The following is a 25,291-nucleotide window of genomic DNA, read 5'->3' on the forward strand; positions in this document are numbered from 1 at the left end:
TGACAAATTAATATTGATTTCTTGCTTCAGGCAACAGAGTGGCATTAGCTGATATTTCACCTGTTCAAATGAAAGATATGGGAACTCATCAAGTGAAAGATTCATCATATTTTCAAATCTGTCAGTAGAATAAAAGCTTCACTCTTCAGTTGAAAATTATTGCTGCGAATGATTGGCATTGTGTGGTCACGCGGAATGGGTTATACCAGCTATTCATAAATCTATTACTTCCTAAGTTTGTATCAACTCCTAGTTTCAAGTTGCATCATTCAGACATTTCAGACATTTTTCAGACACGTTTTATTTTATTATCCCACGTTGTAAACTTGATTTGCAGTCAGGGCTACAGATTAAAAAAACAGATAAAAACAACACAAGTGCAACAATATAATTAAACACAGAACACTATAAAAACACCAGACACTAAGTCGAGCATGTGCACACAGAAGACAGCAAAACAATTGCAGCAAACAACTTTAAAACAACAAAACGCAGACACAAACAAATACGCCTGCTGCAGGTCGCTACAAGAGCCGCGCCCCGCCAACTTTAGACTGCAGCGCTGTAAAAACCCCTGTGCAATATCACTAAAGCCAGTTTGCCTCTGACCACTGCAACAAATCTGATTGCAACTGTGATTTCCAATTAAGGCTAATTGCATGAACAAGGTTTATAAAAATAACCTGAGCGCTTTCTAAGCTTTGAAATGTCAGAATAAGTAAGAAACCACTCAGAGACATGAGCACCAGCAGGTCCAAACACAGCTGCAGCAGCAGTTAGGAGGTATAGGAAGGAGGTAGGAGGGTGCAGTGGCCGTCCAAAAAAAAAAAAAAAAAAAAGGACACGACGCACAATCATCCTTTTACGTAGCCTTGCGTTGGAAAACAGATGAGTAAGAGCTACTGACATGGCACAAGGATTATCTGTGGAAATTGGTGTTTACAGTGACTGATAAGACATGAAGTCAACTTCCAAGAAAGAAAACTATTGCAAAACCATAATGCCCGGTACACACTTGTGTTTGTGCCATGACTTTATATTACACATGTGGCCTCCACAGTCTCCAAATTCATTCCTAATTTGGTTTAAAAATACATATATATTTAGGTTTTATGTCTGTGACATAATCAGATATAGCCTTTATCAGTGGTTTCTCAAAGTGAGAACAGATTAGTAACATATAATAAATTCTGAGAATTACTTCAACACTCATACATTTTATGCAACAGTATGAATATGGCATTCACACAATTCTGCTTACACTGACTATTGACGACAATGAACTTTAAGCATGACTGTACTTTGTGTCAGTATGACAGCATTCACAGTGCAGATGTTTTCATTTTGAGACATGGATCATTTTTGTATCACACACTCTCTATAAATAAGTTTTCCATGCAAATTTAGCACACAACTTTCATGCATGTACTGTATGTCACGTTCACCATTTAGCTACTGCAGAAGAAGAGGTGCCACAAGATGACATCATTAAAAGATTCAAGCAAATGATGGTCATGGTGATGACATTTATGTTTGTTTCATGTATAATTTGAGGAAGGTTCCTCTCTCTTTTTCTTTTCACACAAATCTGATGTTTCTGTCTGCTGAAAAGTTCATCATGATTTATAGGATAAGTCTGTTTCCATTGCACTTTGTAGCATTTTGTCTTAATGTCTCTCTCTAATTTCCTGCATTCTCACTTACTGTGTGCTTTTTATGTGCGAATCGAAAATTGTGCATAAAAACAGGTGAATGGAAACACACTTTCTGTGTGTGGCAGTTTAGGTTTTTACAGTATTCATGTATAAGCTACAATGCTAAGACTCAGCAGCACTCAGATCGGAAGCCCCAATCAGCTTAGCTGCTCCAATCAGCTTAGACTGATCACTGGATATGTGTGTGTGTGTCTACGTGCATGTGTTTGTATGTATGTGTGTGAGTGAGTCAAAGAGACTTTGTATAATGTCATTTGGACTATTTCTTCAGGCTTTCTTGATTGCACAGAAACTCAACAAGTCACGAGCCGAAAGGTTAACACACAAATACAAAGACAGAGAAAGAGAGAAAGATGTAAGTAGGGAAATATATATATAGATAGAGAGAGAGGGAGGTTTTAGTATCTTATCACCATCAGTATCTACTGTACCAATGTGCCCTTGAGCAAGGCAGTGACCCTGACCTGCCATGGGCCTGTGGCGAGTACGCACTCCTGGTCATGGGTGATTACACTAGTGAATCAGGCTACATCCTGGAAGGCTCCACACCCTGCAGCATGTTGGGACGTCAGGATGTTTCCTGTCTGCTGGCCAGGGAGGAAATTCAATTAGGACATACCTACTGAGTAGTCTGACCTTTGACCTTTCTATACGAAGGTGTTCTGATTGGTCACCTCCCACTCTTTGGCACGCCCTTTTTCCTTTGGCGTCCCACGTGGGTTCAAAGCTAATCAAAGCTAAACAAACAGCGACAATAAGGCCAAGATGATCAACCCTGTGCTTGTGACCAGTTAGACGAGGACAGACTTCATCATTTCTTTACCTTTGACCTCTGAACATGTTCTGTATGTACAGTGAGTGTAAGGGGCGCAAGCTCAGATTTTATTCCTGACAAAAGTTTAAGTTTATTTTCCCCTTATACACACACGTACAAAAACACATACACATGCACACACGCACACACACACACACACACACACACATTGACAAAGAAGCAGTCCAGTTTCAGATTTTCTGGTTTGTGGCTGCTGCAAAAAAAGTTGGTAAAAACCAAAAAACTGAGAGCTGTGTGTGTGTGTATGTGTATGTGTGTGTGTGTGTGTGTGCGCGTGTGTGTATTTGTATGTGTGTGTATGTGTGTGTATGTGTGTGTGTGTGTGTGTGTGTGTACAGTCACTCACATCTAAATTACCTAAACAAATATTCTGGCATTTCACTGTGACGCACGTGTCTCCCTTTCCACTTGAACACACACACTGCCTCAGTGTGCGTGTGTGTGTGTGTATGTGAGAGACTGGTCTGTGAGTGTGTGTACAACAGTCCGTTTGGCAACAGAGCAGCATTCCACAGCAGCCAGGGTCTGACGTCAAACTGAAGACATTTATAGTCTGGTAAACACACACATACACACACATACACACACTCACACACACACACGAGGAGGCGGGGATGAGGCAACCTTTCAGTCAATCATATTAGTCTCTAACTGAATACAGCTCACAGTTACACACAGTTATTCATGCACCGGGACAGAGACAGTAAAAAGAATGAATGACAATGTTTGTTCAGTCAGAAAATCCTGGTAGAAATGAACACAGAACGGTGATTACACCTTAGTGCTAATATGCACCATGCTAATACAACACAGGAGACTTCATCACAGATTTGGCGAAAAGTGATTTTGTTAAGATTTTGAATGAATGACGTTTGAGTCCATGTGTGCATCGGTCAGGTCCAGCTGGACTCATGATAGTGCTTAATAAAGCATTCCTCCTTATACTGGCACCAAAATTAAACACTTTTATAAGGCTACAACTATTAGTTTTTATTGCCAATTCATCTGCAAATCTTCGTCTCGATCATTTGGTCTATAAAATGTTTTTTTTAGGATTTATTAATTTGCACTAAACATAAAGTGCAGCTGAGTTTGAAAGTAATTTCATTAATTTTTCAGGTTTATTTGGTCATTAACCAAAGTATTGGACAAATTAAAATGCTTACCATATGTTACTAGATGAGGAATATAAAAAGGTCGTTCTATAAAACCCTTTTTTTATATTTAACATAACTTAAACCTCCAAACAGTACTCTAACAGTATTTAATTTTGTCTGCACAAGAACTCTAACTGGATAAAATTCAGTCTAACCTGTGACAAAAGTATTATTTCATATTAAAATATATCCAGGGTTTTCCCTCACATTTTAAGACACTGAATGAGCACATATATAAGACAAATTCTTTTCTGGAAATTAGGTTTGGAAAAGTGAGGTCACCTTATATTTGAGGTCATTACATCAGATATCCAACTATAAATGGAGGAATCGTAAGAAACAACTTTAAAACAACAAAAAACAACAACAGTCAGCCCATTTAAACCACTTCACTCATCATCCAAAGACTGACTGTACCTCTTGTTAAAGTAATCAGCGCGGACAAAACAGAAATGATCCAGAACTGCTCGACTTTAAATGATGTGATGAATAAATGATTGATGATGACAGTTTCAGTTACTAGAGAATCTTCTACTAATGAGGTAAAGACTTTGTCTTTTGGTACTGGACCACTGGAGTGAACCAGTTCATTACTACGGTCCACCAACTGGGAATTTCCTACAGCAGCTTTTCACAGGAATCTTTAAAGATGCAGTGATCCAGCTTATATCCTGAGAATCAAACATGCTACATGAAGAGCTGGCCAACATTTTTTTTGCTGTTAATAATCCAGGTTGAATGACTTTTCTCTGTTTCTGTTACTCCTGTTTTAAATTGCTGCTGCTGCTGCTGCTGCTGCTGCTGCTGGGAGGTATTTCTGGAAACCAATATTCCTCTTTTCTGTTCTTTCTCTCCCTGTCTTGTTCATTCCGCGTTGCTAAAAGAAAATAGGCACTATGACGTCAACCCTGCAAAACACTCTAAAAAAAAAATCAGGAGAGGGAGAGAGAGAGAGAGGGGGGGAAAAAAAAGACAGAGCAACACAGAGAGTGAGGTAAAAATAGTATAATGGCTGTGTGTACTTTAGACAAATTAGAAGCTTAGAGAGAGAAGAGTCACATTTGGAGCGTTGCTATAGAGACTGAGGGGTGGGTCAGAAGTATTATGGGCTGGCAGACTGTAGGTCATCCACCGATACTGTCTGTTGTGTGTTGCACCAAGCTGAATGTCTTTGACAAGATCTGATTCAATACATCACACAGCGCGTACGCACTATTGTATGTGCTGACCAATATTATATAACAATGGTCGGAGTGGCGATGTGTACCCCTCAGCTGTGTGGTGCCCTCTAGTGTCTTTTAGCTTTGTTTTGGTTTTACAACCTGTAGCTTTAATGTTTTGGTTCAGTCTCATCACCCATTAACCTAATTTCAAGCAGCAACTGGCAGCTAAACAAACTACAAGCAACATGGCCAGCACCAAACAACAGACAGAAAAAGTTAGTGATCGTTCACTGTTAAACAGCTAGCCAGCTAACTGCAGCTGGACACAGCAGTCCTTGTTCTGCTCTGCAGCCTCAGTGACTTTGGGCTAGCTGCACATGTAGCAGTTCTCCACCAGAGCAGAACAAGAACCACCGTCACAAGCTGCAGTCCAAGTCGATGGAGTTACAGTCCGTCCACCGGGCGAGGGAAACAAAGAGGGATGAGCCGGGGCATCGAATGAACTTACATAGAGCACGTCATAAAATAAATTACTGTGCAAAAATCCAAAAGAAGCGTCAAAGCAACGGAAAGATACGAACTTCTGTAATGTGATCTTTTGGCCAGATCGCCCACCCCTAGTTAGCGACTAGCTGGCGAATACAGTGGAGCATTTAGCGGCTAAAGCGGCTCTTTCTCCCGACTGAAATCAGACGCTCTAACACATTAACTTTTTTTTTAAAGTCTTTTCTTAAAATGTATCTCTCCACGAAAGCCTTTGTGTTTTATTTAGATTATTGTTGTTACATATTCCATTGCCTCTCCTCAGCTATTGTCAGATGTGTGTGCATAATATTCGATGTATGCTTTTATTTATGCTGTTATACTCTTGTTACTTGCTCTTATTAATTTCACTCTCTTCACTTCTACTGTGCTCAGGCTCTTTGGCCTTCTCTTTTATCTGGTTTTATTTTTCTGTGAAGCATTTGTAACTTTGTTAAGAAAAGTGTTTTACTATTTATTATTTATTATCTTTTTAAATACGCAACTGTATTCAAACACACATCGTCATATAAAATGCAAAACCAGTTTTATGGAACAATATTAGTAAAAAGCAAAGCTAATCTAAGAAAACATGAGCTACAGCTATTATCAATACACTGAAGTCTATGTGAGCCTGTGAAGATTGAATACACACACACACACACACACACACACACACACACACACACACACACACACACACACACACACACGCGCACACAAACACACATATACACTGACCTGGGTTTGCCAATGAGCCAACACTGCAATTGCGAAAAGAAGATTAGAGTGAATGTGCGTCCTAACTGTACCAGCTAACGACCTCCTGGCATCGAGGGGTGGCATGGAGCCACAGTCCAAACCCTGCTCACCTCACTTTGGCAACCACATTGTCCAGCAGACCACACTGCACCTCAACCTCCACAGCAGACACTAATATCTTTTAGCAGTCTCTGTGTGAGCATTAGATTAATTACTAAACCAATCAACTTCCCCTTGCCCAAGGAGAGTATTTAGAGCACTTGAATGTTCAGAAATGGTTCAAAAGGTTCCAAAATAAATGTTTTTCATCCCACCTAAACTGACGAGGAGCAGTCTGCAGCTGCACAACTTTGTAAGAAAAGAGAGTGTGATTTGTGGAGCAGCATCCGGAGCATTTTCACCCTTTTTCTCGTTCTGGAGCTACAAAGAGCATCTTATTTACTGTGATTTGTAAAGACATTTAATTGTTATGAACAGATAAAGTAAGTGTCAAACTGAATATAAAAACATGAGTCTGATGTTCGAGTTATTACTCAGTCACTCAGTTATTACTCTGACGGAAAATGCGGCAATTGGGTGCTGAGGGTTTTAAAGTGCTCTAACTGCCTCAATGAGCTGTGTGTGTTACCACCACTGCTGCTGCTGCTGCTGCAACCGTTGACCATGCGCAGGGGCCAAATCAGTGCACTAAACTACAATAACTAACTTCCTGTTGTATTGAGAACACCATCATGCACCTGTCCGCTTCACCTCAAACAGTATCTTCCCACTGCACGCTGTGTTTGAAAACCTCTGACTTCAACCTACTGTCTATCTAATGCTCTATCAACAAAACACACACGCACGCACGCACACACGCCTCTTTCCCAGATATGACTCACCAGTGGTGGGCATGGCAGTGCTGGAGCCCCTGTTGCCACTCAGGAGCTCCAGAGGCTGGTGGTGGCTGTCTGTGCTAGCAGAGGAAAAACAGGACTCAGTCTCATAGATGGTCTGCAACATGGCGCACAATCCTGACACTGTGGGACGCAACAGCATGCCAAGACAAGAGGCAGCGTTCTCTTTTGTCACAAAAAAAAACAGTCAGTTCCTCTTATTAGACACCGTCATGGCTTAGTTTAAGTTGTCAAGGACGGACGAAGGAACAAACATTGAAGTGTGCTTTCAAAAAAATGAATCACTGGTTAAATTGAAAACTTCCTTTATTGTAAAATTGATAGAAAAATTACCATGAATTCCGTCAAAAAAAAAATCCTGCTTTGAGTTTGTATTGTGAAGTCTAGCCGGGTCAGGCTCCGGTCTTCAGTTAGATTTTTTCTGGCTCTTCAGTGTTTTGCTGTGATGACCAGTTACTGTCACTGAGACAGCATCCTCTTTTCTAATGTTGCAGCCTCAGCTACAGGTTTCAGAAATCAGCCTCTTCTGCAAGGTTTGAGGAATGGATCAAAACTGGAAGATGAAATGTACGAAGTGCAGGTTTTCCACAGTGATGACCTGAAATATGACTTCCTGATCAGTTAATATTGTCTACATCACCTGGAGTCCCAATCCATGCAAAACACTTTGCCAGCTCCTGAGACAGTGACAGTGGCTGGTATGTTTAAGGTTGTACCAGTCGCCGCTGCAGATGGAAGAAAAAAAAGTTTGTTTCCTCTGCTGGTGCGTGGAAATCCTTTACCGACCGCCAACTATGAGACCAGGACCCGGGAGGGAATCAATGAAATCTGGTTGCTCGCCAGGAAAAATTGTGCGTTTCCATAAGCTGAGATGTGATGGAAGGGATCGGTTCAAGAGCGGGAGCCGCTGCAGCCTCTTCGCTGCTTCCCACAGCTCACAGCACAACAAAAATACAGAGATGAGGAGAAGCCGAATTCCCCTGCTCTTGGTGCATCAAAGGATCCTCATGCTGTTCTCCTCCTGGCCGACGAGAGGGAGAGGAGAGGAGAGGAGGAGGAGGAAGAGGAGGAGGAGGAGGAGGAGGAGGAGGAGAGGCAAGGACGTAAATAGCTTTGGGAGAGCGTTCCCCGAGGTTCCATGCTTCCAAAATTAGAACGAAGAGCTGAGAGAATGACAGTGAGAGGGAAATGGAAGGAAGGAGGGAGAGGGAGAGAGCAGTATTATAAAGAAAAAAAAAAAAAAAAAAAGAGGAAATGTGAGGAGAGGAAGGCTGAGCTGGAGAAGACGAGCAGCGCGTTCGAATCCTTCCTCCAAGAAAAATGAACAGCACAGGGATCACACGTTGTCCTCCTATCCCTTTGCTTGAAAACACACAAAGAGGACGAGACGGGCAACCAGAAACAGCTGCTGGTCAGAAAGCTAATATTCACTGTCTCAGAGTCACTGGCAGGTTTGTGTGTGTCTCTGTGTGTGTGTCTGTGTGTGTGTGCGGGCGTGTGTCTGTGACGCTGTTTGAGCTGCTGAATGAATGCCGAGAGAGAGAGAGAGAGAGAGAGAGAGAGAGAGAGGAGACAGAGGGAGGAGGGTGAGCGAGCGAGAGAGACTGAAAGTAGATCACTGGGTGGAAAGGAAGTTAGACGGATGAAGAGAAAGTCAACAACAGCTCATTTAATTTTAGTAAGCGTCACAACATCAGCAATGAAAGAGAAGGAGTGTGGACACTCCCTCCACGACCATCCCTCCATTCACCTTTTTTTTTTTTTTCCCCTGCATGCTACTGATGTGACATTGGCTGCTTTCTTTAAAGATTAAAAGAGAAGAGAAGAGAAGAAAAGAGAAGCATTTACTAAGGCAGGAGATGGGGGGTTAATGGAGGGACTAGAGCTGAAAATAGCCTGCCAGGGAGGAGGAGGAGCCACAGATAAAAATAGACAGAGCGAGAGGGAGAGCAAGAGCAGTAAGCCTACAGCTCTTGGGTGGGGTGGCGGAGGTGTAGGGGGGAGGGGGAAGGGGGAGGGGGAGGGGGAGGCTTTCAGCGCTGTCATGTTTCTGTATTGCACTTCACCAGAGATCACCTGTCAGTCAAACAGCGTGGGCGGTTTTACCAGATCGACATTCATGGTCCCCGGTGAAGTTTCCGCCTCACGACATCATCACATCAAATGTTATATTAGTCCAACACTACCTGCAAAACTAATGACATTCCCATCAGCCTCAGCTGCACTTTGTGTTCACTGCTAGTATGCTAATGTTAACATGCTTACATGCTAAACTAAGACTGTGAGTAGGGCTGGGTATTGCCACTGATTTCCTGAATTGATTCGATTGGATATCGACTCAGAGATATTTCAGTCACAATACCAATTTCGCTCGGATATGAGTGAGATTATCAGAGAATCAATGCTGGAAATTGTACCTAGAACCTGGTGTATTTTTTTAAAGTATTCACAATTATTAACATTGCTAACGGAGTATTAATGTAAGCAGTTACACTAATGCACTTTTTAATTTAACGTGACCAACAGTTTAGAAAACACAGCTCAAGAAATAATAGGTAGGTCAGTAATGTGCGTTGCTAACGTACACTGGTGCAACGGCGACAGCGTGTACCAACAGGGACACACAGTTTCTTCTTGTATCGGCTTCTTCTTGCACATCTTGCATATAACTTTACTTTTGTCCAGCTCTTCGCTGTCTTCATAGTTTTTAAATCCGAAATGCAATCACACTTCTACCTTTATACCAGTGCCTTCACCGGAGCCACATCTGTTATTGTAGCACGTGACCAGATCTCATCGCACGAGACTAACGGGATTACAGCTTCACACATCCACGGGAGAAACATAAAAGATAGATATATTAAAGGATCGATCTCAGGATTTATGAATTGATATCAGTTATTCAAATGAAGATCGATTTGAATCGGAGAATCGATTATTTTCAACCCATCATGCTGAAGTTGGCATTTATCTTAAAACAATGCTTTGCTTTGTGCACGCTCACAGGGTTGCAAGTCTTATTAATTTTGTAGCTCGATCAATAATGGATTTTTGTGGCCAATATCTGGGAGGGAACAGATACTGATATATTAAGCGATAGCATTTTTTTAAACTAAATATATAACTTAAAGAAAAAATCTTGATGCAGATCACTCATATTTTTTTTCTACTTTAGTTAAGACTAAGCTTCATATTGACAAGAACATTTTAGTTCAGTGTTCTCTGATGGACAAACTATGAAATGGTGACACTGTTTCTAAATTATCTCTAGTTTGATTTTTCTTTACAACACTTTCTCTTTGCTTATTGGCTGACATATACATTGGTACTGATATTTCTGCAATAAGGCAATATCATGACATGTCATATCACGTGACATATCAGTTTATTTAATTACTAGAGGAAATCAAACCTAAACAGTAACTCTTGTCTCTTCGCGTGCATCTATACAAGAACTTCGCCTGAACAAAATCCATACTAAAAACTAGCAAAAGCCTTTTTTCATTAAGAAGAATATCTAAGAATATTAAAGAAGAATACTAATGCGAGTGAGCATTCCTTCATTCAGCTCTCAGTCATAAGAGATGACACTGAAGGTCTGCTCTCTTTTGAGTTTGCTGAAACCAGAATTCAGCTCTCAAATTTGTTTGGTACCAAAATGTTTATGTAATGTCATATAGCAAATTTAAAAAAGGAAATTCAACTAATAAATCATTCATAAATAAAAATAACTAAATGGAGTATCTGTGTTTGCTTCAACTAGTGAAATGAGAATAAAGTTACTCCATCACATTCATTCAGAAATTGGTCACAACTCATTAATTGGCAACACTGCAATGACAGATACTGAAGTGGAAGCTTGCTCTTTTCAAATGGCTGATTTTACATCAAACATCTATATCGTCTCACAGCAGATTCTGTCATATCACACAACCCGAACATGCGGGATGGCAACTTGTGTTTTTTTTTTATTTTTTATGGAATATTATACGATACAATCGACACAACACGACATGATACGATACGATACGATGCAGCGCTTCCTAGCTTGGATTAGCATAATGACTGGGGACAGAGGGAAACATATAGCTTAGTTCCATCAGACGGTAACAAACTCCGCCTACCACAACCTCTAAAGCTCAGTGATTAATATGTTATATCTTGTTAGTTTAATCAACCCTAAGATATAAAAACCAGTTTCCGCTCATGGTGATGACAAAACTCCAAGTACTGACTGTACGTGAGCTTCAGCACACAATTTGTGCATTAAAAAAAAAATGGAGGAGAAACCTCAGAAATTCTAAAAAAGAAAATACTGCAAATGGCAACCAACTGGAGACTTAGCACTATTAGCTGTTCATCTTGATGCCTGCAAGTTCTAATATTCACATAACGGTGAAACCTGCATTACTTTGTTTTTCTTTTTCAAATTTTCTGCAAAACTTATCTTGTTTCCGGCACAACACGTAACCCTCAGTATAACCATGTGTCATTTTCTGACTCTTCAGAGGCAGCTCTCATCCAACAGCAGCATTTTAGAGGTGTATTTCACCTGGGAAATGTCATGGAGAATCACAGAAAGGTAATTTTTTTTTTACCAAAAGCTGCACTGCTCACTTTCGTGTCAGTGTGGATATTATTAATTGAAACTGCTGGCTGCTATTTATAGAAGTTGTTTATTCCATTCAGCAGCTCAGTCCTAAGTGTAGCTGTACAGAATAGGTTCCAGTGTTTTAACAGAGTGTAAAGGATGTCTCCGACTGCTGGCAAACCCAGCAAGCATGGATAACAAAAAAAACTAAGGCTCAGAATGAATCAGGCTTCATGTAACTGATGGTAATGCATTAAAAAATGTCTTGAATGGCTCCAGTGGATCAACTCAGGACAAATCTAATTCATTTTATAAGGTGGACGATTTGGACTCCTCTGTATCCATCAGCTTTTTGTTGCTGCCGCTATGACAGTTTCCTTTCCAGGAATGATAACATTTCATTGAATCATTTTATCATCACCTTTCATCCCACCTCCTCTTCATCACCTACATCACCCTCATCATCCTCACCTCCCCTCCTGTGTAACCAGCTCTGTGTGTCCTCAAGCAGATTTAGTGCTGCCTCAGTGTGACTCACAAGCACAAAGACTAAATAGATAGAAGGGAAAAAATGTAAATACTGAAAACTGGCCAAGCGTCATGGGACTGGCCAGGCAACATCTTAATGGTCTCACATACTAAACACATCTGCATCTGCTAAAGGTGTGTGTGTGTGAGTGTGTGTGTGTGTATGTGCGTGTGTGTGTGTGTGTGTGTGTGTGTGTGTGTGTGTGTGTGTGTGTGTGTACTGCAGTAGCTCAGTGGATGACTCATCTCTGCGTTTCTATTTGAGGCGCATCAAACCCTGGAGTCACACTGCTGTCTGTGTGTCTGTGTGTGCGTGTGTATGTGTGTAAGTGTGTGTGTGTGTGTTGTGTGTGTGTGTGTGTGTGTGTGTGTGTGTATCATGTACTATATCTGTATCCATGACAACCAAATTACAGGCAGTCATTCAAACACTCGGTCTGAGACGAAGTTGTCAAAAATATACCTGAGGTGGCCTTAAAGGTATCATGTTACCCAATTAATTAATGTGCCATCCATTGATTGTCTACACACACACACACACACACACACACACACACACACACACACACACACACACACAAACACACACACACAAACACACACACACACACACACACACACACAGTACAGTACATAATGCATACATTACATGTTGGAAAAGAGAGCTAAAAGAGAGTGAATATTTGACTTATATTCACCAATTGGCCAGAAATACGAGTCTAAACAAATGTTAATGTTGCTCTGCAACTGCTGGATGTGTTAGAAGGTGATGATATGTCAATGTTGTGTTCACAACTTATTTTCTGCTGCCTGCAAGTAGTCAAAAAAAATCAGCAATTACAGATATAAGGTATATATAACTCTCATTGCATCCTCAACAACAGACAAACAGCTCCATTGGTTCCAAAGTTAAAGCCATCAGCATGCCAACATTATTACACCAACAGTTGTGTCAGAAATCCCTCCAGTGTCTGAATTCTGAGAGTGAAATTTAGCTTAAGTGCCATGAAAATTACAGAAATGTCAGAAAAGAAATTAGTCCACGTCATGGACTGCCCCTAATGTCGCAATCCAGTGTGTCACATTTTATAAATGACAAAATTCTTGTGGTACAACAACAAAATTGTGAGTGAGCAAAAACTGATGACCACTCATGCATGACTAAATTTTTTAAATAATAAATTCAATTAGTTAGCTGTGAGTACATACTTTCCTTAGAATGGAGAATAAGATTAAAAGGAAAAGTTTAGAATTTAAAACTCTATAGACCTATAGAGCTAAATGATGGAAAAAATATTAATTAAAACATTTTCTGCTTCTATTTTCTGTTTCTATTCTAGTAGCATCTAGCAGGCAGAGTTGGTCAGTCCTCCACTTTGGTCCAGACTGAAACATCTCAACAACTATGAGATTTGGTACAGACAATCATTCATATTATGACATAAATGATGTAGTTGCATACACCATAAAGACAGAAAACTACAGAAGACTCTGCTGTGTTTGTAGCACCAGTATAAACCAAGAGAACACGCGTCTCACTCCAGTTACACCACATCAGCTGTTTGAGATAGAGAGACAAATTGAGACTCACCTGAGGTGTGTGGTGAATTCATGAAGGTTGAATCTGGATGTCTCTCCCCAATCCTTCCACTGTGTGTATGTGTGCGTTAAAGTGGGTCGTCTGTGTCAGCCATGTGTTGGAGGACAGACGATGGACAGACAATGTTGGTTTTTCTGCAAAAGAGAAAAATTATATTATATTTTTTTAGCACTTAGTATTCACCTTTTTATATTTTCTTTCTTTTATTTTAATTCTATTTCCTTCCTTACACTTATACTATTCTCTAAACCCCTGCTCCACACAGCAAAATTGTCCAATCGTAGTTTAACAAGCATAACTTGGCACCACACGTCTGTCAAGCTTTGGATTTATGGGATGCTACTACACTGTGTCAGAATTTATACTGATGTTAGCAGCTCTGTCCTTCTCTTTCCACTAAAAGTTACCTGGTGCCTTCTCCTTAGTGTATATCGTTGTTTTGCCATCTTGTGCAATGAAATTATGGAGGTGCTTAATCAATGACCAGCCTTCTATTGATGAGTCCAACTTAATTACAAATTAATTTACAGTTACTTACATTTCTAATTTAGCATTCTTACAATAGATTTTCACTTTCCTGCATCTACCCAATATACACTTGTCTACTATTTAATTATGAGCCTCATATTCAAACCATGTGTGTACCATGTATGTGCTGCACATGCATAGAAAACATATTTCTACAATGTCAGAATAGCTTAAATACAGACATTTTCACTATTTAAAAATTAGGTGGCTCACTGGAAACCCATGAAAGTGCAGTTCATGTATATTGTATTTAGTACTTACACCTATATACCCATACTGATATTATATGCTGACCATCAAGGGTGCTGGAGCTGAAGCACTTAATTTCTGGATTTCTTTCACACAAATATTTACACAATTAACTTATATATTCAAAGGTAGGAGTTGGCAATTAGGTTCGACAATCGGCCAGTTTTACCTTATTTTTTTAAAAACAGATTTATAAAACCAGTTGTTGCAGGACTGTATCTGAGGGCACACACATTAGTGAATTTGGACCAGCAGAGTTACAGAAGCTCATGTTGATATTCATTTGTCAAAAAATTATATGTTGTGAATCTGTATGTTGTGTCCTGAACCATCAGGAACTACATCAACGAAACAAGCTGTACCCTATTGCATAATGTGGCTGCCTGGTCCTCTGGCGCCACCAACTGGTCTTATATTGGCAAAGTGTACTTCATGTGCAATCGAGTATCAGCGAGAGGGGGACAGAATACACAGAGAAACGCCACACACTCCGACATCCTGAGTAACTATCTTGAATGAATATTATAGGGGCTTTGTGTGTGTGTGGGTGTCTGTGTGTCATGAGTGAGCCAGTAAATTACCTCCATACAAGCATTTGTGGATGATTAGCAGGGTTATATTCTCGATGTTTGTGCACTCGAGGTAACAGGGAGTTCAACAGCATTCTATCCAACTCAAATCCAGAATCAGCTCCACAAACTGAATGTGAATCCTTTTGAATCCCTTATCTAATCTCATTAGGTTTACTTTTCAACATTAAGTGACTAAAAACCAAGATGTATAATCACCTTTTATTCGCTGCGGAGGCGGAAACACTGCAGTTTTTAGTGGCAGCCTAATTACAGCTCACATACTGAAAAAGAGGTGAGCAGCAAGTGTCTGGTGGCCGGGCCTTGACCCATGGGGCCTGGTCGGGTACAGTCCAAGGAAATCACATAGAGCTGCCAACCTGTAGACTCCCCACCTACAGGGAGAGACATTGGTAGTCAGGTGCAGTGGAAGCCAAGTGGCAGGCAAAGGCGGGGAGGTAGGCGTGCCAAGCCCTGGCACTGTAGCTCTATGGATACTATGGATACTAAGAAGAATTGAAATACTATAAGTCTCCCTGTTCATTTCACCAGGCCATAGTGACATTTTAAAGCTCCAACAATAATCATAATACAATAAAATCTTTACTAAACAAACTTTTTAATTAGAAAGTAAATAACACCCCTAAAACAATGAGTCATGTGACACATTAAACCTTCCCTAAAAATTCTGCAGCACAACAAAGCTTCAGTCTAGGCAGCCTCTCCATTTTCACCATTTGAAGAGCCAAGTGTGCCAAAGAGTTTTTCTGCATCCTCACAGGTAATCTAACTATATACTCACCAGACTGCCATTACTAATTGCTCTTTGCACACAATACACTAATCAGACATTTCACATTTACTTCCAAATGGAGCATTTTTTTTTTTATCACTCAACAGCCGTAGAAACAGGAAACTTGCATCAAAATCGCTTCACATCCCAACTCCATTCCTGTGGTCTTAACAACAGGCAGCACAGACTCTTCATTTCACAGGCCAGTAAATCAACAACAATACACTCATGAGTCATTACCACTCATTGGAAAAGTCTCACTGTGAGCAATCACATAGTTTGAACTTAATTTGGGTACACCAGTATAACCAGCAGAGGGCACAAAACTCTGTAAGGTCCTCATTCAGGTTTACACCCTCAAGTCACAATCAGTGTCCTGGTTGTATAGAAAAGTGCATTGACAGGCTGAAATACTACAGAGGAGGGTAAAATACTGATTTCAATCATTTCTGACCAAAATGTAGAGTTTTGTCCACAAAAGAGAGAAAGTGTAGATTTCTTTTCTTTTGTTGCATGTGGCCGGTCCGACTATGGAGAGAGCTCCGGGACTTGAGAGGGTTCGAAAGGGAACGCAAGATTCAGTTGGCATTATTTCTACAAGATCAGTAAGTAACAAAACCGGCCCACTTATTAATACAACCAGGTGTTTTAATCTGCCTTTATCATGGCACCGGGAATGGGGTTTCAAGTTAAAATTGGGATTCTTACAGTTGTTTCATGCTTTGGACAGCAGCTAGGCCTAGAGCGGCAGCCATGTTGCTAAAACTACCACTGATAATCTATAAAAATAACACATTTCCTGGTTGTGACCTTTATAAAAATGGGCAGTGGTGAAATGTACTATATTCTTCTTTACAAAAGTGGCGCCAACATTAATACCATACAAGTTTTCTATTGCTACTTTAACCCATTACTCTCCATATTTTCATAAAACATTACTTACATGTAATTTCATATGTGTCACAAGACTAATGTAAACTCATGTCTAGCCTGAAAATGTTTTACTTTTGTTTTTCTGTTGTTTTGTTACTTTGGAGAGAGTAAATATGTATTTATAGGTATTGCAAAACTGACATATTGAGGGTAACACTCATATTTTCTGAATCAAATACCCAACAGAACAGCTGTGCACGCCCTGAGATCAGCCATTAGCTGGGTCTCAATTCAGGTGCCACATCCACAGAGGGACGAGGTCTACAAAGACGTGGCCCCTGAAGCCCGCGGATGCCGAACCAAAATAGGACAGTCTGGTCTACGAAGAATTTCCTATTTATCCTCAGCCACTGTTTTATTCGCGGAGTCCACTTTTGTCTCTTTTTGAAAAGTGAAGGATCCACCCATTTTGATCCTTTGTTGGCAAAGAAACAAAGGATGAAGGACCAAGGTCAAGTTGTAAAAATGCCATCACCAATAAGAGAGCAAGATTTAATATGCAAGAATATACAGTCCATTGGTATTGTTGCAGGAAATGGGTTGTACAGTTAATAAAGTACGAAACAACAAAAATAATGTGTTGTTTTCTGTATCACTTCAAATATGTTCGAACTTGAGCCATAAGACTAACTAGCAGGCCAGCTACTGTATTAGCTTAATGACACGCACATAAACCCGCCCAAAGAAAGAGAAAGCATCTTTGAATACAAAACAGAACAAGCTACCACCTCAGTCATGTGTCTCAATGTTTCCAAAGCATCAAGAAATAAAAATCTCTCTTTCTCTCTCTTTGCCGCCTCCTCCTCCTCCTCTTCACACCATCATTTCCTAAAATACCTGGGCCCTCCCATTCTGGAGAGGAGCAGGAAGTGCTGCCTGGCAACCAGGGAGCTGGCTGCCGTGGTAACGGTTCACCTGAGCACCTCTTCCCTAAACAAACAGCAAGTGTGAGCAAGTGAGAGAGCGATGTGAAGTCAGTCATAGAAACTCTCCTACAATATTTGTTTATAGTCTCTTTTTTCTTGCTCGATCGAACTTGTCCGTCACATAAACAGAAACACAAACACACACACGCATGCACGCACACACACGCGCACACATACACACACACAAAATCAGTCCTTTCTCAGACTGAAGGAGAAAGGAGACAAACATATATTCCAAGAAATACATGCACATACATAATAGCTGTCCTCTAAGAGTTGACTTTAAAATTGTGTACAATAAAATGTATTTGTATATAATAAAAATTTACTGGACAGCTGCATTGATTATTCATTTAATCAGCAAATTAACCTGTTACTATTTTGATAATCAATTAATCGTTTAAGTCGTTTTTCAAGCAAGTATGACAAATCATCTGGTTTCTCCAATAGCTTCTCAAATGTGAGCATGTACTGCTTTTGCAAGTTTTAAAATTAGAGTAAATTGAATTTCAAAATGAGAAAGGGCAGATCCTGATCAGCTTCATATAAGTAAAGCATTTTCTTCAAGTGGGAGCGAGCAATGTGTGTTGCTTCATCAGGTTCCCTTGTCAATCAGGAGGATAAATCACAGGCAGTGACTGGGACACCCACAAGGGGTCACGGACTCACGTGATGGTCTTTGCCTCATTTTTTGTAAATTACTGTCTAACTTTATTTCGTCAGGGCTCTGAAAATTATTGTGTTCTTTTAAATTGATATGGTGATCATGTTAGCAAACACTTTACACATAAAGCAGTTACAGAGCAACATCATCATTCATTTGGAGTCCAGTTTCTGTCCACCCAATATATGAAAGTCCAATATTCACTCTCTTTTAGCTTTGTTTTTGTTCTATATCAACTCCTGAGGGTAGTACCTGGCTTTTAGTATCTGTTTTTTTTTTTTTAGATGAAAACAACTGTAGGTTAATTGCTGTTTTCACATTTTCATTTGACGGATTATAATTATACAGATACTGATTATAGCTGCTTTAAATAACACAAAGACAAAAAGTATGGGACCTAAAATGAATCATGCAGCCACTTCCTGTACTGATTTATTTAGGCAGAAATATTGAAGTTACAGGTACAATATTCTCATACCATTTTTTTTGTTTTAAGAGTTATTAGTGGCTGTAATCATTCCTCCTGTCCATACTGGCCGTGAACTAATCCCTTACTTTAACTGGAGAGACAAAATTCCTAATCTTTTACGAATGCATTCAAGTTTAGCCAAAGCTAATATGAAGCTTCAGCAGTCTGAGGCAAATCAAATGGGTATCTTCGTGCACTGAAAGGAAGGAAGGAAGGAAGGAAGGAAGGAAGGAGAGGAGAGGAGGAGGAAGGAAATTTAAATATAAATTTGAAGATGGAAGGACAAAGGAGAATTAAAGGATTACAGGGTGAGGAGAGCCAGAATGCTGTGAACAAACAGCTATAAGAAGTATGAGATCATCTTGACCCGTTTGCTGTGATTCATTGCAGCTTTTAAAATGAATCAGTCATTAAGTCTCACCTACTGAAATCAACATGTTCTGTAACTGAACATCTGCAAACATGCAAAACCTTATATCAAGAAAAGAGATGTCTTTACATCTGGATTCATATTGCAGAAAAAAAAAAATTTAAAATCAGGAGATGGGCCTATCGAGATAAACAGCTGGTGGCGCTAATTCTTCAGTGGCGTGTCATTTAATCACTGCAGAAGAAGAGGACACAAGGAGATTATGTAATGAAAAGAGTGCCAATCAAAACCTCAGAGGGTGGAAAAGGATGTAGAAAACATGATGGAAATATGGCACTTCTCTCTCTTCAGTGGAGGTTTAAGTCACATTATTCATGTCTGCCATGATTTATTTGCTAATTCTGCAGCGTTTTGTTTTTATTGATACACCAACTCTCTTCTACATCAGTCCAGTCAAACCTTTCTGAGATATTTGGACTTTGTCAAATTTCGTGCATTTCAACTTTTTTATGGTGCCAATTGAAAATGCACATAAACACAGATATATATAAACACACTTACTGATAGCACCTGTACTATGTGTCAGACTACTGCACTGAAACACTAAATAAAAGATCTCAGACCGAGTCTGAGAGCGGCAGGGATGGATTCTTAACATTGCTGTTAATAATAGCAAAGAACAGGTTCATATTCTGCGATGAGAGAGATGGTCTCGAAGTACCGACTTCAAAATAAATCAACATGTCATCATTTTGAATCCGTGTGAACCTCCAGGAAAAAGGAATATTAAGTTTGCCATAAACAAGATTCACAGCCTGTTGTAAAGAGCTGAGGATAAAAAAACACCAACAGCAACCAAAGTCTACAAAAAACATCCAAACATCTCCATGCTAGTGCACAAAAATATAAATAGGCTTTCAGTCACTATAAACCCACACTTTCCACCACTGAGCAATTCAGAAACACTCTCTCAAATGGACAAATAAAACTGATCTTGATCTCAGCTTGCCAGAAGTAACAGCCTTTGGAAGGAGAATATAAACTGTGCACATTTTTGATTTTATATGTACATGCTAAAATTTTCATCAAACGATGGGAAACTGAAAATAGGTGCCGTTCAGCTGGTACATGACGTACATAATTACATAATACATACTAAACTGATTTTTGTTGAAGTACCAGCTTCCATCACTACAGAGTTCTTGATGTTAGCAAGTTAGCAAGTAAACTAACATTTAGTCATATGGCACTTTTCTGATCAGACATCACAAAGCACAATAGGAGATAAAGCCCTTTAGTTTTGCACCTGGAACGAGACCTATCTTAGAGACCTACTGGTGACACAAAGCGGCAGTAGACAGTCATGCAGGGCTCTTTAAGTAATCACAAGAAAGTGTGCTGCACCTCCAGAGCAGCACGTTGTGTGTGGGATACAGTATCTATATCCTCCCACTTATGTACTAATAGAGAATGTAGTATTAGTATAGTAAATAAGTACTGAAATCCCTACCAAGTTGTCATCTGCTGACTCCACAAGTTAGCCTGTAAATGCCACACTATCAGCTTCAACACAACCAGCCCACAGCAGCATCCTGGAGGTTTTTAGGGAAACTGCCGCAGCTGCACTGCTAATCATCATCAGAGGAATCTCTTACAGTCTGGGACAAACCTGAAGACGAGCTGAAACCTACAAAGTCTGGACAAACCAAACACAATCACTGTTTCCACCAGTGTGCACAGATGTTTTAGTCTTTCAGTCTGTCAGTCAGGACAGAGCAGAAACTTTACGACTGAGTAAAAATACTAGACAACACACTGGACGACTTGTTAGTAACCACTGGAGTTCTGGTGGTAGATGACCCTGCAAATCTCACAAGAAGGCCAACTGCAGGTGAGTGTGAACTTCAGGAAACACAGCTAACGTCAGGTTCAGTGATGTCACTTTATTAACAGACATCGCTGGTCACAAATATCAAAACATGATTAGAGAAATCTCTGAGAACAACTGGCTGTAATTAGAATCTTTTATCGCACACTACATAGTTTTATCCGTCGACTGTCAACACCAGTTGACCCAGACTGGTTCAGACGCTGCCCAACTAAGTCAGATCAGTCCTCGCACCCAAATCATATTCATAATCGACTCAACATTCCCCTTCACCGAATGTCCCATCTCCCATATTCCAATTCCCCAGGATTCTGGTTCTCCTGAGCCTGTGTTTTAGCTGCTAGACAAGCTATGGTGGATAAACTCTTACAGTGCTGAAAATCAATTAACCGATCGACAGAAAATGAATCAGCAACTATTCTGACAAACAATAAATCATTTAATTTATTTTTAAAGCAAAAGTGAGAAACATTCCCAAGATCCAGCTTCTCAAATGTGAGGATTTTCTGCTTTTCTTTGTCAAGTGAAATACACAGAATCTATCTTTAGGTTCTGGACTGTTTGGCAGAGAAGACATTAGAAGGCATCACCTTGTACCTTAGGAAGCTGAGATGAGCATTTTTTTCCCCCATTTTCTGACATTTTCTATTGACCATAAAGAAGACTCAATTAATCAATCAATAATGAAAGTAATCCTTAGTTGCAGCCATAAAATGTGTGCATGACTGACTCTGGATGATGTGGATGTAGTCAATTTTATATTTCTTACTGATATAACAATTTGCATTAGCTACTAGCTGTTTTTCGCTAATACAAGGGGAAGTTGGGTTTTAAGTGCAAGATCCATCCTGCTATGCATGTTTAGTCTGATCTAATGGCCCTTTTTAACTGGCCCGGTTTGTTGTTTTCATTCCCCTTTTTCTTTCAGTAAAGCACTTTGTAACTTTGTTAAGAAAAGTGCTATATAAAGTTTATTATTACTATAATTATTATTATTATTATTATTATAAGTCCTGATTTTAGGTGGATAACAGTGCTGAACTGAAAATTTGCAGGGCCAAACCTTGACACTTTTTCAGTACAAAACAGTTGTATTGTCAAGTAAGGACAATACAATTATTAGTCAGTTTTGTTGTTTGGGCGTCTTTGACAGTCAAGTTGTTTCCTTCCTTAGCGGCAACTAGCAACCCAGATAAGTGTCAAGTGCCCGACAACATTGCAACAAAACGTACACAAAATGTAGATATTTTTAATGTCATAAAGTAAGAGGTTTCCATATTTCATGCTGAGCACTAAATTGCTCATTTGGAAAAGGCTTTCTGTCGCTCACTGACTTTACAACTGCAAATGCAAGATCAGCAACATGGGAGAAATGTACACATATGTCCGTTTCCAATAAGGAACCTCATTCATAAATGTAAGTGTAACTTGGACAAGTTAAAGCATAACATCATACTACATTTGTTTATAGTCACTTTTCAAGCTTACAGAGAATGAGCTCTGGTATATACTTGCTACCAGTGGTAGCTGTGGTGTTACTGGTTATTTGGTTGGATGTTCTTCACTGGCAGCCAGTGGTCATCCACTAACCATCAGTGTAGAGGGTTAACTACTTTCCTCTGTTAGCTTTGAGCTTGTACAGTAGATGGCTGGTAACCTTTTGGTTGTCAGTTGCACCCTAGTTAGTTGCTAGCTAGTAACTTAACTCCTGGGTCAAAAACTTAATGTACAAAGGTAGCTGCTGTGTGGAATCAGGCAGTAGCTGTTACCTGTGCGGTAGCGAGTAAACTGTTGTAACTGTCAGGTGTCATCTCCCGTCCTTTGGCTAGCTATAGCAAGTACGGTAACTTCCAAGTTAGCTGGTGTGTCAACTGTACAGTATAGTAAGTGCAGGCAAATGCTTAGCAAGCACAAACATTCACCTCCTCTCGCCCTGCGACCATTCTTCACGAAACCTTTAACTGCCTGTCGGTAGGTAAATCCCTCTCGGACGGTCACGCACACACGCACCCAGGCACCCTCTCCCTCTCTCTCGCTCCCTCTCCCATAAACCTCACGGTACCGTGGACGTCGGCGGGTCCTCCTGGAACGCGTATTTTCGCAGAGGTCGCTTCCTTCCCCGGCTTCGGTTTCCGCCGAGGCTCGGTGTGTCCCCCGTAGCGCTCCCGTGCTCTTTTATTTTAACATGAAAACGTTTAATTTAATAAGAGGGACGGGTCTTACCTCCTACCGTTTCACCTCCTCCATATTTACAGTCTGCCTCTCTCCCTCTCCCCCTCACACTCTCTCTCTCTTTCTCTCTCTCTCTATTTCGCTCTCTCTCTCCCACCACCAACAACAACATTATTGACGTCCTCCTCCTGCCACGTGACCAGTCTGCTGGGGCTAAAAATAGACTCAATAGAAACCAATGGAGGCGGACAGACCAGGCAGAGATAGACAGGCAGGCAGACAGATGTACAGTTTAGTTTGTCTTCCTTGCCTACTTAACCTTACTTTCCCATGTTTGCTACACACATGGGGCCTCAGTACATACAACAGAGCTGCTGGGTTCAACTAATTGCTCTTTGCTAACTGCTAACGAGGAAGACTGCAAACTGGAAGACTTAAAGACCCCCCCCCCCCATTAGCTGTGCAATGTAAGCAATGAAGAAACTATCAAAAGGAATAATTAAAAACTATTACTATGATTAATATTCGGCTTTTTTTTTTTTGCATAATGTTCATCATCATGCTTTCCATTCTCCTCATAATTTAGCTCCATATTTTTGCATCTTATATATATCATTGCATTCCTGTCACAGAGATCCAGAGGTATTTAGGATATTTCCAGAACCCTCAAATTATCCTCTAATAGTGTGGATTAAAAATAAACAATTTAATCTGATGCACGATTGAAATAATAATAATAGTTTTTACTTGCTTCTCAAGTTGTAACTGTATTTCCTGTCCAGGTAGCCAAAAACGACTTATGCCATTGCTCTTTTTGTAAAACATGAGCAAAATATTAATATGAATGAAAACCTAAAAGACTGGACAAACACATCAATATGCATATCAGCCAATCATGTGGCAGCAGTGCAATACATACAATAATGCAGATACAGGTCTGTAGCTTCAGTTCATGTTGTGAAACAACCGATCTCCAGGGATTTTCACACACAACCGCCTCTAGAGTTTTTTACTCAGAATGGAACTAAAATCATCCACAGAGCATCAGCTCTGTGAACAGAAACACCTTGTTGATAAGAGAGGTCAGAGGAGAATGGACGGAGTGGTTGGAGCTGACAGAAAGGCTACAGTAACTCAGATAACCACGCTTTATAACTGTGGTGAGCAGAGAACACATTCAACCATGAGGCAGATGGACTACAACAGCAGAAGACCACGTCAGCTTCAACTTGTGTCAGTCAGAAATCTAACGGTGCAGTGGGCAGAGGCTCACCAAAACTGGACACTTGTAGGCCTCCAGTGGCCTGCAAAAGCCCCATATTCACTGTGTGACAATTGATTTTTGATAATTTGATGAATTGAGTGTCCACTAAAGCTCAATACCAAGACAATGACAAGATAAGGGACTCATGGAGGGGCGTGCTTTATTAACTGATCTTTTGACTCTGTCCTTTGTGAAAATGTGATGGGCATTTTTAATGTTTTTTTGAGACTAAATAATCATTAAAAAAATGCCCAGTACAAACCTGTGTCTAGATAGAAACCTACAATATGCATTTCAATGACACATTAGCTTGGCCACTGAGCTGTCTGTTTTGATCCTCTTCGAAACGCAAACAAGAAGCTAAGAATATTAAATTATAACTATAACTATATACTGCACTTTGTTCTGGCCCCAGATTTGCAGCTCAAAAAAATTAAAAAGTCAGCTGGTGACAGTGTTTTTACCCAAATCTTAGATTTTTAGTGTTTGCGTTAGCATTAGCATTAGCACTATCGTACACTGACTAGCTATACTTAACTAAAACTGATAGTGACAGTTGTCATTTCAGCCAACATAATCCATGATTGCTGACTAGAAATGAAAAGTCTGGTGCCCTCTATATTACCATTACTTCGAATGTCAACTGATAAATCTGCTACTGTTCTCTTTGTAAACCGCATAAGTCCTTTGCTATGGA

General features: G+C 40.1%; 1 protein-coding gene across 4 annotated transcripts in view; it reads right to left on the bottom strand.

Moving 5' to 3' along the window:
• hdac5 (histone deacetylase 5) overlaps positions 1 to 23,473 on the bottom strand; it is a 52,499-nt gene extending 29,026 nt beyond the window's left edge. The window contains exons 1-2 of one of the 4 annotated variants that reach the window (XM_056401233.1): positions 23,382 to 23,473; positions 13,761 to 13,903 (exon numbers count right to left, since the gene is read on the bottom strand). In XM_056401233.1, coding sequence (XP_056257208.1) covers positions 13,761 to 13,782 — 22 coding nt within the window. In that variant the 5' untranslated portion in view covers positions 13,783 to 13,903; positions 23,382 to 23,473. Of the gene's footprint in view, positions 1 to 7,035; positions 8,820 to 13,760; positions 13,904 to 23,080; positions 23,200 to 23,220 lie in introns of those variants that run through there. The other 3 variants (XM_056401232.1, XM_056401234.1, XM_056401231.1) reach the window with 3 other exon arrangements.
• Positions 23,474 to 25,291: the final 1,818 nt, after the last annotated feature.

The sequence above is a fragment of the Seriola aureovittata genome, chromosome 17, assembly GCF_021018895.1.
Source record: "Seriola aureovittata isolate HTS-2021-v1 ecotype China chromosome 17, ASM2101889v1, whole genome shotgun sequence".
NCBI classification, from domain to species: Eukaryota; Metazoa; Chordata; class Actinopteri; order Carangiformes; family Carangidae; genus Seriola; species Seriola aureovittata.